This window comes from Muntiacus reevesi, chromosome 3 (genome assembly GCF_963930625.1).
Source record: "Muntiacus reevesi chromosome 3, mMunRee1.1, whole genome shotgun sequence".
Taxonomy (NCBI): Eukaryota; Metazoa; Chordata; class Mammalia; order Artiodactyla; family Cervidae; genus Muntiacus; species Muntiacus reevesi.
In genome coordinates this window covers 11,546,341-11,564,540 of record NC_089251.1, presented here as the reverse complement: position 1 = coordinate 11,564,540, position 18,200 = coordinate 11,546,341, and the positions used below count along the sequence as shown (strand labels likewise).

The 18,200-nt window shown below is 37.6% G+C and overlaps 1 protein-coding gene across 8 annotated transcripts in view; it reads right to left on the bottom strand.

Annotated features, from left to right (window-relative positions):
* DENND1A (DENN domain containing 1A) overlaps positions 1–18,200 on the bottom strand; it is a 522,551-nt gene that overhangs the window by 329,343 nt on the left and 175,008 nt on the right. For all 8 annotated transcript variants that reach the window (XM_065928479.1, XM_065928480.1, XM_065928483.1 and 5 more), the window contains one exon: positions 11,734–11,853. In XM_065928479.1, the coding sequence (XP_065784551.1) occupies positions 11,734–11,853 (120 nt within the window). The remainder of the gene's footprint in view (positions 1–11,733; positions 11,854–18,200) is intronic.

Sequence of the window (18,200 nt, the reverse complement as noted above, 5' to 3'; positions counted from 1 at the left end):
CTGTTTTTAACCTCTGTGGTACATTTTATAACAAATAGTATTTTTAAATCTTGCAAGGCAACATGGGAATAATTACTTTGAATTGAGCACCAAAAATCTCATTTAATCCTCATGGCTACCATGGGAAGTATTTTCTGTTTTACGGATAAGGAAACTGAGGCTCAAAATTGTGAAGTGACTTGCTTCCATTCCTATGGCTAGTACGTAGTCGAACTGAAGTGGGAACACAAGTCTGATTCTAGAGCCCAAGTCCATTCTGGAAACTTAGGAGGAGAAAAACATACTAGAGCATCAGTGGTCATTTTGGTATTAAACTACTACCATTTGCAGCATTCTATATTTGGAATCATGTTTTATATGAAGGTAGTTATAATTTTTCCAAATTAAAAAACACATAAACTGTGGTGCAATGAATATTTGAATTGAACTTGACAGGATAAAATTGCAAGAACTACTTCATTAAAAACATACAAAGAAGAAAATTTAAAACACACGTGATCCTATTACCTAACCAGTCTCAAAGTTAATGCTTAAAAGTATATAATCACCCAGGCTTTTTTCCTCTAATTTTCTTACAAAATAGATATATCATATATGAAAGTTTGTCTCTTGCTTTTTTTGTATATCTTAGATGTTTTCCATGTCATTAAATAATCACCAAAAGCATAATTTTAATGGTATTAATTTAGCTATCTCCCTCCATTAATTGTTACTAATTTCTCATTCTATATACTATAATAAACATCCTCATACATATATCTGTACATATATTTGAGTTTTCTTTAGAAGATTTTCAAAAATGGGAACAATTCATACAAAGATATGTGAATATATATCACCAATTATTTTCCAAGAATGTTGGATCATTTTCCACCCGGACCTACAATGTATAAGTGCCCGCATCATAGCCACTAAGTATCATCTTCAAGTTGATGTGACCGGGCTCGCACAGACTTGGTTATGTACAAGCCCACACAAATCCCACGTATGACAATGACATGTATATGTTACAACTGGTCTACCCTTCTTTTAGAAACTCCTGCGCCACATAATGTTGTAAGCTACCAGAGACAACCTTACCAAGATTTTTTGCCTATATTATCTCTAGTCCTCACCACTACCACCCCCCCAAAAAAAGTAGATACGAGGAAATTAAGGCTCAGAAAGAGTAAATGGAGCTCCTAAAAGCACATTTCTGCATCAGCAGGACGAGGATTCAAATTCTGCACTAACTCCAGACCATGCTCTTTATGCCATGCCACCTCACAGCTCATTTCACCTCAGGGATGATCAACTTGCTTCTTACAACTCCAGCAGTGCCTCTTTCTCCAGCAATACTTCTTCAGACAATGAGGCCAAATTAATCTTTAGGGAAATAAAGAATGACAACACCCAGATCTCACAGGCTTTGAGAAAGGAGAATAGCAAGTTGCATGTCTTCTTTTAAAAAGCAGTAAGTGGCAGCAGTGTGGAACTAGAAGGATGCTTACACACAGTTGGCAGTACAGTAAAATGGCATAGTGACTTTAGAAAACAATTTGGCATTATCCAATGAAGTTGAAGATGTATGTACCCAACACACAGCTATTCAACTCCTAGGCTCATATACCACAAAACCCAGTGCCTTTGTGTACTAGGATATCTGTTCAAGAATGTTCATAAAAGCCACAAACTGGAAACAGCCTAAATGGCCACCTACAGTTGAATGAATAAACAAATTATAATATGGTCATACAATATGTAATACTCATATAGCAAAGAGAAGAAACAGCATGGATGAATTTCAAAAATTGAGCAAAAGAAGACTTAAAATAATCTTCAAATTGTATAATTTAATTTATACAGGTTCCAAACCAGACAAAACCATACCATATTATTTAGGGATACATACACAGATGAAGTGTTTCCCTTATAGCTCAGTTGGTAAAGAATCTGCCTGCAATGCAGGAGACCTGGATTTGATCCCTGGGTCAGGAAGATTCCCTGGAGAAGGAAATGACAACCCACTCCAGTTATTCTTGCCTGGAGAATCCCATGGACAGAGGAGCCTGGCAGGCTATAATCCATAGAGTCACAAGAGTCAGACACAACTTAGTGACTAAACCACCACCACACAGGTGAAAAAATTATTCTGAGGCATTGGAAATTTCTTAACTTGGTAATTACATGAGTATTTGCTATGTAGCTTTTGTATGTACTTATGTGGGTATATATAATATATAAATATATGTACACCCACATATATATACTATACACACATATATATACATATATACATACACATATATATACTTACATGTGTGCATATAGCTAAAATCAATGTACTTTCCTTTTGCAGATTATAGTTCACAGTTTACAAAAGAAAAGTATAAGGTTGTAGTTAAACATTTACATAGTAGACAAAACAGTACTTAAGTTCTTTGTGTGTTCTATTAGTCATCACAACAAAATTCTCAATTAGTATTATCCTCAATTCACCACTGAAATAACTGACAAAGATGAATGCTGGGTAAATGAAAACATTTTATATTATTAATCCAATTTTCAAGAAGATTAAAAAAATCAAATATAGTACCGATTACCAATGTTCATTCCATTATAATTTAAGTATTAAATCTGAGGAAAGACAAATTCAGGGAGTCCCACTGCATGAAAGGTAAACTATCCCTTCAGATAAAAAGACCAGGGATAATAATCTCTGGGAAATTAAAAAAAAATTTTTTTTTTTAAAGATAAAAACAAGTGTTGCTTCCAGTGGTTAGGGCACAAAGCTACTATCTTTACTTAATGAGATTATCAACACTTAGTATTTTTTCATATACTAATAAAGAAAAGGTACAAATTAAAAATGTCTTTAAAATGATAACCATAATTACCAAATATGTATTCTTTTTAAAACAGATGACAGCAAATGCCTAACTCAGCAGAAAACTGGACACTAGCAAACATACTTTCTTTACTTTTGGCTTGGAGTTGCTTCTGTGGCTTTTTGGTTTTTTGTTTTTTTTTTTATCCCCCCCTAAAGACTTCTTGTTTTCTTGTGGGAGTAGGATTTTAAAACTTAAAAAAAAAAAAATTTTTTTTTTTAAAGGAAACCAGTCATTAGGAGTTCAAGCCAAAAAACTACAGGACACTGAATTTCACCCAACTTCTTTTTCCACCACACGTTTAAGTAAGTTTTAAAATGTCAAGTTTTTCTTTAGAGCCCAACTTTTTTTTTTTTTTTTTTTTTGCTGCATTTTGGGCTCATTAATACACATAAAGAGCTAGTTAAAATACCAGACTGAATAAATGAACAATGGGACAATTAACCCCAAATACAAAGCTCCACCTACTTTACTTCAAAGACATCTGAAATATAATAGATTAGAAACCATAAATAATGCCTCTCAGAATTAATTTTATAATACATATCGCTTTGTATTTTAGATAAGGGATTTAAAATCTCCATAGAGGTACTCTCACACTTCTGAATTGAGTTAGAGACAATTGACCTTAGCTTTGCTGAAGGTTACTGATAGTTTCACTTCCCATGAAACAGAAATAAAAACCTATTCAATTTCTACTGCATATTGTAGTACAGAACTTAATTTTATCTACAATGTTTAAAAAGTCCCTAAATTTCTACATGAAGTTTTAAGGTATGTATATTTTCTTTCTATTCAGAATATAACATATTCAGAAACAATTGCTGTGCAACTTTAAAAGTAGTCCCTTTATGCTACATTATTTTTTGCAATTTATAATATAACTTACACTAATAGAAAGGATTACTTTGAAGATATAAATGTCAAAGTGAAACACAGAAAGGAAAAGTAAACTAAATACATTATTTGTCACTTTATTTAACTAAGACTTTTGATACTATTTCTATACTTTTACGTTCATTTAACTAAGACTTTTGATACTATTTCTATACTTTTATGTTCATTGTTTTCAGAAGTTAGTAACTATTCTTCAAATTGGGTAATAGCTCACATGTTAAGATAAAAAATAGTTGAGTTTAAAAAAAAAGTAATTAGCTGAATGACAAATTCACTAGAACAAATGCATTTTTAAAAGAACATAAGTCTTAGCAAGAAAAAAATTTTTTTTATAACTAAGAGCTTGTTGTCTTGTAAATCAATTTCACACAAATTACACAGTCAGAAAGATTCTCAGGAAAGAATATTTAATGATATATAAAGACACTTACTTACAATATAATAAATGAAAACACTGGATAGAAAACTATACCTACAACAATAACAAAAAGAAAACTATACCTACAGCATGATCCCAATTCAAGGAAAGAAACACATCTAGTCATTATTGGAATCATAAGATGATAGACTGCTTTTCTTACTTTTCTTAAGTTTTCTAAATTCCTCTAGTGAGGAAGAATATCTTCACAATCTCAAAAAATTTTACATCTTAAAAATAAGTGACTCCTAACTGATTGTAAGAATTGTGGGCTCTTCAAAGTGCAGATGGCATAATGATTTTTCTCCTTGAAATGATGTAAAGAGGTACACTATCTCAGTCTTCCAGGGCCTTTCCATGACGGACAAATGTTAGACTTCCTACTGCTTCTAAAACTGATCACTGGAAGGGCCAGAAAACCTAAATTCAGACTCTTCTTTGTATTCACAAATCTATCTTGCTCTTAAAATAAGAGTGTAGCTTAGATCCAAAGGGCAATTTTAGGTGTGAAGCATACTGAGTTATTTTCCTTTCTACCTCCTGCCCAGTGAAAAGCAAAGATAAAGCTCAAATAAATACATTCTGCTTGTTGTTGCTATTGCAGAAAAGTGGTTTGCTTGCAGGGAGGTCCAATAAAAATTGCTGACACTCAAACTCAATCAAAAAGCACCAGTGGCCTCTCCTATAGAATTTTTCCCGTCTTCCAAAAAGGGTCCCGCATATGGAATTCTTAGGATTCTCTTTCTCTCAGAAGGCAGGCTCAGTTTTACTGGTTTTCCATTCAAACATACTTTACATCAGATTTAAACAAAACTGTATCATTTTCTTTACTGTATAATCATATGGCTGGATTGCTCACACAGAATGCAACAACACTGGCCCTAAGGAAATATGATTTTTTGATGCTTGAGGCTACTGAGTCTTGAAAAACCTTAGTCCTAGGTGGTCTTGTGCTTATTCTCCCAGGTGGAAAAATCATTGTCATATCTTGGACAAGACTCTGGACTGGAGGGTCAGAAAACTGCTATCATCCAGCTAAAGAACTTGGGACAAAAAAATCTTTCCTCTGCAGGTCTCATTTTCATCATATATAAAATGAGGATGGGCTGTAGTACATTTTTCTTTTCTTTCTTTTTTACATTTTTCTTAAGAGATCTTTAAATTCACTTCTGAAATCATTCTGCAAAGGTGAACAACCCATCATGGTTCTTTTATCTAAATATATATTAAGAGCATTAAGAAAAGGTAGCATCCTGCCTTCGAAACATAGAGTGAGATCATATCATGTCTACTGCAATGCCCAATTCATTCAATCTCAAAATGAAAATTTTCTTTTAGCCAAAATCTTGGATTTTCAAATACCCAACAACCCTGAGCCAGGCTGGCTGCCTTTGTAAAAGACCAGGAGGGGTAAAAAAAAACAAACTTGTTCCTACGGTGGATGGCCCTGAGGCTGGCTGCCAGTGCAGAAGACACACCTGTCTTTCCAACTGTCCAGCTTCCCAGCCCTCAAATAGTAGGCTGCTAGGAGAGCAAGAGCAATTTTATTTATTTCCCTTTCTCCTCTTTAAAGGTGATTTTGTTAAAACTGTACAGCTTGTTACCATTGTCGAATTGTGACTCCCTAGAGGATTATATATTTCTAAGCATGAAGGCATCTGTGTGGCAATAAAACATGCAACATGCCCCAACCACTTCATTTTTTTTAATTAAGAAAAAAAAAGTTACAGCCTCCCACAAAGTGATGTTCTGATGAGCACACCTCCCATGCAAGCCTTTCAAAATACTCTCAGAAGAGGCCCTGGGCCTGGTAAACCAGAGCCTCCACAGGCCCTGTCCCATGGGTTCAGTTTCTGACAGAAGCCATGTGCCAGGATCCACAATGAGTGGAATTATAATCTGCCACAGCGATCAGGCCTTCTCCCAGCTGACCATCCAGAAAACAACATTGTACCCATCATACTTTTAAGGGAAGGAATTAAAAGAAATCAAACAGCCCCAGAGAGATGGAAACACTAGAAAAGCAGAGGAAAACCTTCTGTTAAACACTATGAAAGATCCAGGTTTCCCAAATGGCCTGCTGTCTCCCCGAGGGGGCCCGGCTCCGCGGCCCGAACTGCCCTCAAACACCAGGCTATACATTTTTGTGCAGCAGGGTACCCTCAGGCAAGACAACCATAAATAGCTCAAAACAAGGATAGGAGATTCGTCTGTTTCTGGGATATTTCAGCAGCACCTGCTTTCAAGGTAAAATCTGGGAGCTGTCCCCACAACCTTCCTTCTCAACTCCCTTCCCCATCCCCCATACACTTACTTTAAACTGAAGCAGCTACAACACAATCCAAAAGGGTTTCTGCCATTGCACCTGCCTAAGGAAAGAGTCCTTTGATTTTTCTCCTAAACTGTATGTTGTTTAAAAAACACAGGAGCAGTTAGAGAAGCCAAAGTTCTCCAAACCAGACTCTATTACTTCTAGCTTCTTTCTCTCTGTGAAAACCAAGCTTTTCTGTTTATAGCAGAAATGAGCACAATACGGATGAAAAAAGGATACAATAGTTGTTCCTGCCATTAAGTCAGAAAATGTTCCAGAAGGAAAATGGTCTTCACTTAACACAAAGTTTAAACATAAGCCCAGGGGCCAATCTGCATGGAAGGAAGGATAACTCCCCAACAAGAGCCAAGGAACACATCCTATTAAGTTATAATTAAAAAACAAAACAAAACCCTAAAGTTGAGTCTTGAAAATTCCAATCTAAATCAGATGTTATTCCCAAAGTGATGGGCAACATTCCTCTAACAATAACCAGAAAACCCCAAGTTTGTGTAGACAGCAACTTCATTTACAAACATCAGTATTGCTAACACCTGCCCCAGACCATCAGATGACACACCATTTTCTATGGGATAAATTAAAAATCTTGAGCATGGCCCACAAAGACTCTCACAGTCTTGTCCCAAGACTTTTACAGCATCCTCTCTTGCTATCAATCTTTCATCAGAATTCTCATCAACTCTCACCTTGCTCTACCTTTCATTTCTCTGGACCTTTGTGCACCAGTTCTCACTGCCCAGAGAGCTTTTCTCCCATTCTCCTCCAAGCAAGCCTCCACTGATTCTCTAAGGTCCAATTTAACTGGAACCCATCAGCAACACTTTCTCTGATTCTCCAAGTCAGACATGAGCTCTGCCTAATCTGTGACCCCAAAGAACCTTACGGATACATATTTTTTTTAAAAAGCATCTATCACAATATATTTTAATTACTTATTTACATAGTCCCTTCCCAAAGATGAAGTGGCCCCCAAGACACTAAGGGTAGTAGAAGTGAAATGGGAGATGGGTATCAAAATCAGAGGTGGCCTGGAACAGTGCACCCAGAAGCAAATTCAATTTCATATTTGGTAAAGGGCAAAAAGTACATATTGTTTACAGTTTGAAATACCAAGTTCAGAAGATTCAGCTTACCAAACTCTTGGGTGAAAAGGACATCTGAAAGGTTCTCATATGGGGAGCTGAGGCTATATCTGTGTGTCTATTTTAGGAACTTAAGGTAAATAAAGGCCAAAGATCACAAGTTACGCATTGCTCATTCCTGAAATATGCTAGATACTAAGATACTTACTATTGAATAAAAACTTTAAATGTTAGGCTAAAAAATTTTAGATGCCATATTGATGAAACAAGTTATTTCTTCCCAAAATGTATAAGATGCTCTGAACAACTCTATTTGGGTGTAAAGATTGCTATTCAAGTTTTCTCAAGAGCTGAAATAAGATCCCTATATATTAAGTAGAAAATTGTAGACGCAAATATTTTTAAAGTGCCTTTATAAAGAATAAATTAATATTGTATGGCTCATCTTCCATAATCTACTGCTCCCCACCCCAAGCAACACAGTTATGACTTTGAACTCCTACATTTCTTCTGATCATCCAAAACCAAAAGCTGCTTATAAATAGCATATTTCATTACATTTCAGCCTTGTTGGGGCATGTGTTTTGGGGCAAAAGAAGCCACAAAAAAAAAAGTGATCTGGGTTACTTTGTCTTTGTCTTACAATATTAAGATTTCAGAGGTAAATATTTACTATATATTAAACTCAGATGGTGCTATCTGAGAATGCTAAAATACTTTCTTAGATTCTTGGGTTTATAAAGAAGAACAACTAACTTACTCATAACTCATGTTCTCCTAGCTGGTGCTTTTAACCTGGGGCTTCCCAGGTGGCCCTAGTGGTAAAGAGCCCACCTGCCAATGCAGCAGACGTAAGAGGCGTGGGTTCGTTTCCTGGGTTGGGAAGATCCCCTGGAAGAGGACATGGCAATCCACTCCTGTATTCTTGCCTACAAAATCCCATGGACAGAGGAGCCTGGCAGGCTACAGTCCGTAAGACTGCAAAGAGTCAGACGTGACTGAAGCGACTGAACACACACACACACCATCTAGCAACTAGCTAAATAATATAATGATGACTCTCAAAGAAAAGTAAAATGTTTTAATATAAAGAGACAGTCAACTGTGAGAGGAAATAATGCATTCGACTTTATATACCACGGTACTTTTGTTAATAAGATTTTTTAGTTTAGTACAACTACATCTCTGTCAAGGTTAGCTGGTAACAGGAGTTCAAAAAAACTTTGAAAAAAAATTTTTTTAATAAACTCAGGGGTTCAATCCTTCATAAAACAAGTATTACTGTCTACTATGTACAGACACATTCTTCAATACACTTTGGGTGTATCTGTGAACAAAACAGGTTAAGAATTCCCAGGCTTCATGAAGCTTATATTCTAGTGGGGAGGAACAGACAATGCCCCTAACAATGAAACTAATAAGTTATATTGAATAAAGGATGTCTAAGAACCTTTCATTGTAAAAGTGTCTAAATTTTGTAAAATACTAATGACCTAGTTCTTTATGGACACAACGCGTGTCCACTGTGTCACTGAATCCACAGTGTAAGAATAAAAGGTGCACCTCTTACAACTAATATGAATTGTCTGGTAATATGAACCATGCTTCTGCCATAAACTGGATTGCATATTTTCTCTTTGAATTAGTATCCAATGAAGCCTGTCCTCCCACTCAGAGCCCTCAGGATCCTGTTTTACCAACCAAATGGAATGGATCTCCCTGTCTCTGAAAGTCATGCACACCTCTGTCTGTCAACACTACATAAGTCATGGGGATGCAGATGCTGCTTAAGACACAACCTTTACCAGTAAAGAGTTAACTGTTCACTATGAGAAAGACAAGGAAGATCAAGGCTTATGCATATATAGCTTAACAGTGCAAAGCATGCTGGGTGCATCCAGAAGATGGGATGATTACCTCTGCCTGGAAAAGGTGACTCTGAGAAACGCTCAAGCTGAGCCTGGAAGGATGGGTAAAAGTGTATGAAGGCAGAAAGGTCTGGTCGTTCATGTGGGCCAGGAAGCAAATGAACTTGAGAGAGAGAAAAAGTGATCCTAAGAAGAGAAATCCTAGAACAGCGGGGGCTATGTCTGCACAAATGCCATCACTAGGAACTATATCCCTCACAGGAAGAAATGGAAAAGCAAAAGTAAAGGTGGCAGCAGAGCAGACTTAAGAGTACTGGGCACACTGAGAACATGACTGGACTTTAAAACACAAATTAACTGAAGGAAAAGCATCTGAAGAAAAGCAAGAAGACCAAACAGCAAAAGAAGATGATGCTAATAATGTAACCCAGACCCAAGTCCCACTGATGTTCTCTTGGAAGACCTCTCCACAGGACATGTCACCATGTTATCCAGGGTTAACAGCAAGTTCTTCCACTCACATGCTAGTCTCAACCAAGCAATGTTTCTAAATCAAGCACAGGTAAAGTGCCATTTTGTGTGCCCTGTACATAAGCAAAAACTGAATAAGATAAACAGAGCCTTCTAGCCTCATGTTAAATACCCATGAAATGCATGTCCCAGAATCCACAGAAGACTATTTTTAACTACAGCCACTATGCTCTGGGGCACTAGATTAGCAACAGTAAGAAGACACTATTTCACAGTATCATTCTATGTGTTATATATAGCATATTGCAGCAAGATCATCCATCTCCCTAGCTCATCTTGGGAACTCTTTAAGGACAAGGACTAGTTAATAGTAAGCACTCAATTAAGGACTGACAAACAAATGAATGAATTAACCCACCAAATTTTTCCCCATAGTTCCCAGATAGTACAACAGATAGAAAACACTGCTATTTTTCATTCTAAATGACAACAGCAAAAGGCTATTCAACTAGTTTGTTAAACAAAAAAGTAAATAATTTATATCAAAGTCTAATACTCAGGGCAGGTAGTCCTTGGACCTGGGCTAGAGGTGTGCTTGTGAACAGCAGTCTTGCAAAGCAGCCGGGTTTGTACCTCCATCTTAAGGTCTTTCCAGCAGTTGTCCTCTAGTGCTCAAATTAGAGATACCATGCCTGATGAAGGAGCCAGTGGACTTCACCGATTAAAAACAATAAGATTTGTGTAGAGAAATGCAGAAGTAGCATTCCTGACTGACAGTTATCGAGCTAAGACATTGAAAGTTAGCCCTCACCACTTCTATGGTGTGAGGGTGTGTGTGTATCTGGGGGGCAAGGGGGTCTGCTCTTGGTGAGGAAGAAAAGAAAATGCAGACACTAGTACACCAGAGAACTACCCCTTCTGGAATTCATAGTGGGTCTGGCCTCTTATTCCTAGGCTCAAGCCCAAGACGGGGGACCCGGGTTTTGTCAGGGGCGCCTCCCTGCTGTCCTGCCCTGTGCTGCTACACATGAGCAGAGACAGGAGGCAGGCCCCTCTGACACCTACTTAACGGAGGCAGATGCGGAGGAGAGTGTGTGGGATGCCTTTACCTCCCCCTCAGGAGGCGCCCAGCAGGAGCCCACAGAGCCAGCAGCTCTGAAATCAGATTTCCACACATCCTCCAACCCCAGAATATGCCTTACCCCTCTGGCAGGAGGAAACAGAGCATTAAGTAAGTGTGCTTCTGGTGTGTGAAGGGAGTTTTGGAAGACCTAGAGAAGCCTTCTCATAGGATTCTGCACTTTTTTCAAAACCTCTACAGAGGGAGCCAAGTTGGGAAACAGTTACTCACTCATTGACCCGAAAGGGGCAGGGGTGTTACTTTGAGAAGGACACAATCAGTGTCTGCAAGATGTCCTGAACTGCAGACACATACTTTATTAATAATCTTACATACACAAAATGTCCAAGGGAAAGCCTAACAGGCTAATTTCTGACAGCTCCAGATAACAGAAGGAGGAACTGAAGCCATGCTGATTCTCCAGCTTCTGCACACTCCACAGACTCAATGATCCCTTTTTCCACCCAAGGGATGTGATACAAATAAATAAATACAATTATCTGTAGAACTTAAAAGTGCAAGGACAACATTGTAAAGTTCTTCTCCCCAAGTGCAGTGACTTATGGGAAGCAGATAGGAAAATAAAAAGAACAGCTGGAAAATTTCATTACAGAAGAGCAACCCAAAAGCTGACACTGTTTCACAGAACTAGCCAATAACCAAAGCCATTTTCCTTACCTTAAGAAACAGAAGCAACTCTTTGCTCCTGAAGATAAGCGGCAGAACCCGAATCTCTGTTTGCTGTCAATGTCAGTGAGCACGAATGTGAAGTTCTGGCCAACTTGGCTGACTGTGAGGCTGCGGCAAAGAGAACAAAGGGGAAAATGAATGTGCAGTAAGTTTCCTGATAAAGTATCTAATCACAACAAGTCATTGAACCTGTAACATTTCCTTTCTCAGCGGAATTCTTTATAAATGAACTTAACATTTACACACTTCAAGGGAAAAAACTGAGTATTTTTTTTTAAAAAAGAAAAAGACGGCAAGCAGTGACCAGCTCATCATAGCTACCAACCACCTACCTACTGCACTCAGGCAGGTGTCCCTGTTGAGCACTGCATCCCGTTTTGAAAGGTGCATCTATTAACCTCATTTTACAGATGGAGAAATAGCCTAGAGTGCCACTGTGTAAGATGTCAGCTGGTAAATTGCAAAAAGCTGAATTTTAAACTTAGGACTATCTGACACCAAAGTCATCCCTGCCAGTTTGCTGGTAATGATGCTCACCTGATTATTCCTCTCGTTCAGAAAATAACAGGGACTGCAACAGCAGAATTTAAATGCCAGCCATAAAGTTAGATACTTGATATTATACTATCTCATTTTCTCTCACAACAACCCTGGAACTTCAAGGATGTTCCCATTTTACAGAAAAGTAAACTATAGAACTTAATAAGTAAATAACTGAATCAAGTTCACAGAGCCACTAAGGGGAGGAGCTAGAATTCAAAAGAAGGCAGGGTTAGCTATTACTTTCCTAAACTCCTGTACCTTCCATAATTTCCAAAATTTATGAGGTCTATATTTTATATTTTACAGGACAGAAATAGCAAATGTCTTATCAATGCAAGATATTTTCTAAGAAATGGAAACAAGGTTTTAAAGAAAAACATTAAAGATAAAAACTAAAAATTCCTGCATCAACACAAAAATCAGCAGACCACACAAAAAACTGAAAACATTTCAAAAAATTAAGCAGCATATTACAAGTCAGATTAATCTAGAAACTCTTTTAAAGTTACAAAATGCTTAAAAATCCACTTTTTAAAATCAATTTACCAGTTAGCCTTTGGATTCCTCTTTAAAAAGTCAAATCTTATACTTCCCTGGTGGCATAGTAGATAGGAATCTGCCTGCCAATGCAGGGGACACAGGTTCAATCCTTGATCTGGGAAGATTCCACATGCCATGGAGCAACTGAGTCCATGATCTACAATTACTAGGCCTGAGCTTCACAACGAGCAAAACCACCCCAATGAGAAGCCTACGCCCCACAGTGAAGAGTACAGCCCCCACTGGCCATAAGTAGAGAAAGCCCACACAAAGCAACGGAGACCCAGAACAGCCAAATACAAATAAATAAAATTTTTAAATAGGTAAATATTACAAATTCTAGTATACAAATTTATGCAAACAAAATATTTTATAATTTGACACTGGCTTATTCAAAGAAACTCATTAACTTATATTTTATATATATATTTTACAAAATATACTCAAATTGATAAAATATTCAAATTAATGCTCTCACCTATAATTTGCTATAAATTGTCAGTAGAAATGAAAAATTGTGGTTCACCAGGACTTTTCCAAAGGCAGACTGATCGAGTTTTTGACAGAAAATGAATTAAGTCTTCAAATATGGATAGCATTCTTTTCTAAAACTCCCTTATACAAGCCACATAAGAAAATTAAAGTATTTTAATTTTAAAAGACTATCAAAGTATTCCAGGACAAAAGGTCAATGGACTCTACCTGGTCATATTTAAGGAAATAATTCCTGCCCTCAAAAAGTGGTTAGAGAGTACAAGAAAATAATTCAGAAAGCAAAGAAAGTTCCAATTCTTTTTTAACTAGGAAGATGGACAAAAACAAGGTAGGAATTTAGAAGCAACATGGTAATAAAACAGGTGTAAGTAAGTAATGCTATCCCTCCACCTTATATAAGCCAGAAGAAGGAACACATTGCTATAAAAGTTATAGAGCTGTCACGGGGATACCAAAACGCTACCTTCTTATGGCTGTTATGCTTTATCTATAAAGCTTGGATACAGTGTTACTATGGCAACTTAATACTATGTTTTAAAGGGGGATTATATGATTAATTTTAACAAGGTTGAGAACTGAAGATGTGTGAGAAACAGAATTCTAGCTCACATAATTAAAGTGATTGGGGGGAAAAAGTGGGCCTCATCAGGGGAGGGGGAAACCCTGTATTATTACACTACTTAAAGCAACAGGTCAGGATGATTCTAAGTTACAAATAAGATCATGCTTTTATGAAGTATTATTATGTATTCATATAAAAGATGACCGTTCATTATTTTAACTAAGGTTTGATTTTACTTCTAGAATTTTTAAGAATCCTAGAAGGAAAGCGTACTGATACAACTAGATGAAAAGAAAATATCCAGGATTTCTAGGAAAAGGACACAGAAGGAACACAACTTGGTTTGTGATCTGAGTATCCTTAATTTCTCTATTATCTGTTCACTACCTTTAAAAATGCTGAAAACTCTTTTCAGCTACATTGTAGGCTCAAAGAAAGGTTCATTACTCATTTGCTTGGTTCAAATCCCAACTCAACCACTTGCTAACTGAGCCTTAATTTAGCAAGTTACTTAACCTCCTAAGTAGCTGAGTTTCTTCTCCTGGAAACTATCACCCAACTCAAAGCATATTTGGGGAATAAGTGAGTGTTTGATATAAAGGTTCGACCACATTAAGAACAATTAATAGAAGAGACACAAGTTGCTACCTCCAGTGAAAACTAAATTTCATGATGAAATCATTCACTTGCTTAGAATCTTCTTGACTCAGCTTTGTAATATTTGAAAGTGGAGATAGGAAGGCTGCCTTTCTTTCCTATTGCATCTTAGCAGCAAGGGGGAGTCTTCTGGGTGACCAAGAAAGTTGCTCATTCTTGCATTAAAGTGAAAAAGATTCTTTTGAGGGTGCCACAACTTAGAAGGGGGGCACTTACTATTCTCAGTTGATTCACTTTTTAAATTCCCAGCAGGATGAAGTACAAGTCATTAAGAGCCCCAGATCATTAAATCCTAAAATATTTTTTCCTTGGACAGTCAAATTAACATTCAAATTGAGTTCAGATTAACTCAAAGGAGTCTTAATCTTCAAGGAATTTATCATTCCCTCTCTACTTGCTGAGGTAGTCTGTAACAGTGTTCACTATTCCTCCATAAAAATGACTGTGGGGAAAGGATTGGCTTCTTAAAGACTGCAGTTTTTGTGATTACCTCCAGGATCAGAACCCATATACTTTTTAAATAAAAATCAGATTTCATGATAATTAAAGGCAGTGGGACCCTTAGACACCAACTCATCCAATACTGTTGTTTCATAGATAGGGAAATTGAGGCTCAGGATATTTTATTGTGGTGGTGATGGTGGTTTTGATTTGCTTTTTTTCTTTTTATTTTCAAAACAACCAAGAGACAAAATAAAAACCCACGTACAATTCTGGTTGAAAATTCTTTCCATTCTGCCACACTGCATCAAATACAAGGAAAACTCTCCCAAGAAGTTACTACTTTGTTTAAGGAACTCAGGTATGTGAGGAATTCAGATAGTTGTCTCATCAAACAGACTAACTATACTTCCCACTAAGCGAGAGAAACCAAATTTGACTACTTCCAGAATTAAGCTCAAGAGACCAGGGCCAGTATCACCCTTAGCTGTGCTTTACATGTCTAGGTGAATACAGAAAATAGAAGAGAAAACAATAACCATCTCAACCACAGACTTTAAATTTCATGCTGCCTCTTAAATGCCTGTCAACCATTCAAGACCCCTCCTGCAGCATTTTGCCTAATCTTCTAATTATTTATAGGTTCAGTGTATGAATGGTATGAAGCATGTGGATGGATAGTTTGATTCCAATCTTCCAGTGAGAAATCAGATTTCCTATAGCAGCCTCACTTTTAAGTTTGAGGTGAGATGGGGGGATGGCATCACTGACTCAATGAACATAAGTCTGAACAAACTCCAGGAGATAGTGAAGGACAGGGAAGCCTGGCGTGCTACAGTTCATGGGGTCACAAAGAATCAGCCACAACTTAGTGACTGAACAACAACAACACTTTTAAGTTTAGCTACATATCTTACAAACCAAGCAACTACACTGTGCACTGTAACAAGTACTGAACATACAACATCCATCCCACTGTGGAGCCTCCTGTCTCGATGGAGAAGCATAAACAAACACAAAGCATACAGCTTGTGATAGTGTTATATGAAGTCAAAGAAAGAACAAAGAAGAAAATGCAAGAAAAGGAAAAAGCTCTACTGAGATAATATGGTCAGAGATAGCTTCTCAAAAATGGTGACAATACTGACCTAAAGGATGGGATGGAGTCCCTTCACTCCAGAAGCAGGGGACTCGGTATTTCAGGCAGAGAAAGAGCTTCACAGAGAAGCTGTTTATTTGGTTAGAAACAGCTGGGCATGCTCACCGTATAAAAAGGACTTCAGTACATCAAAGGTACAGGGGAGCAGGAGAAAGTGATTTAAGAAGGTGGTAGATAAAGCAAGCACCAGATCACACAGAGCAATCCATAGATCATGGTAAAGAATTAAGATTGACTGTTTGATTGATTAGTAAGCGCAATGGAAAGGTATTGAATGATTTTAATCAGGAGAATAACAGTCTGGTCTACAGTTCTATAATTTTTATCTGACTCTTAGATGGAAAAGTTTGGAAGAAGGCAGAAGCAGAAAAAGAGAAGTCAGGAGGCTAGAGCAAGTCCAGATGAGACTAGATGGTGGCTTAACTCCTGTAGGGAGAGTGAAAATGGATCCGGTGGATAGATCCAACTTAGAGTCCACAGATGAACTGAGGTAGAGTAAAAAGGCAGTATACTACCATTTAATAGTAGGAAAGACTAACACGCTTGGGAAGAGCTCCGAGAGTTTCATTTGTGATATTAAGTCTAAGAAACCTGTAAGCAGAAACGTCGAGTACATAGCTAAAGACACTACATAGGAAATCTAGGGAAAGGTTTGGGGTAGAGCTATTAATTAGAAAGTCATCTACACAAAGATGGTATTTCACACCACGGTAAAGGATAAGGTCACTTAGAAACAAAGAGAAACACAAGAGAAACCAGGACTAAGTCAGAGAAACACCAATTTAAAGGATGTGCTGTGCTGTGCTTAGTCGTTCAGTCGTGTCTGACTCTTTGCAACCCCATGGACTATGGCCCGCCAGGCTCCTCTGTCCATGAGGATTCTCCAGGCAAGAATACTGGAGTGGGTTGCCATTTCCTACTTCAGGGGATCTCAACCCAGGGATGGAACCCAGGTCTCCTGCATTGCAGGCAGATTCTTTGCCATCTGAGCCAGCAGGGAAGCCCATTTAAAGGATGAGTAGAGATCAACAAGGAAAAAAAGAACCACCAGGCAGAACAAGCAGGAGGGAGTGGTCGATTATATCCAAAAGCATCAAGATAAGAGAAAAGACACCTACCGAATTGAGCAACATGGAGGCTTCAGACAGTCTTGATAAGAAAAGCTCTAGCTGAATGACAGAGCAGAAGACAAGCTTAAGAAGGCTGAACAATAAATTAAATAGTGCAGGTAACTCTTCCAAAAAGAGGAGAAATAGGCAGTAACTGAATGGGCATGAAGAATCAAAGATGGCTGTTATTTTTAGGATGAAGGAATACCAGAATGTGTTTTTAAGCTGTTAGGAATAATTCTATACAGAATAACAGGCAGAGGCTTATGATGCAGGAGAAAGAAGATGAAACAGTAAGGTCTGGACTTTGGATTAGAATCCCAGATATACCATTCGCTACTGATGTGATGAGCATAGGCAAGTTATTGCACCTCTCTGAGCCTCATCTCTAAAATAGGAAAGATATTTACTTCACAAAGTTGTTTTAAAGATTAGAAATAATGTATACAAAGTAACTGGCATCTAATAAGTACACAGTGGAAGTAATTATTATTGTTATGAATTTATAACTTTTGAGAGATGGAACTGAAACATTTTGCAAACCTATTTATTACAGCTCCCCAGCAAGTACTTATTGGGCCATCTACCGCCAAGGCATCCATTGCAGCTGCTTCTCCTTCCCCTCAGTGTATATGAAACATCAGGCAGGAATCAAGTTTTATCAAATTACCACATCTCCCAACCTTTAGTCATGTGAACCTCAAAGCTTCCTTCCATAAACACACCTTTCATCTGCCTAAGACTCGGGTTTTTTACATTAGCTGCACAAAGATCCAAGTGGCAAAAATGGCATTGACCCAAAATGCCCGGGGACTAAGAGTAGGTAACATACTGCCAAATATCTGCTCGAGAAACTAACTCTAAAAACAGAGATCCCTCCACTCCCTCATCTATATGAGTCGGGCAAAGTAAAAATGAATCATAACTAGAGAAGCAAAAAAGTATCAAA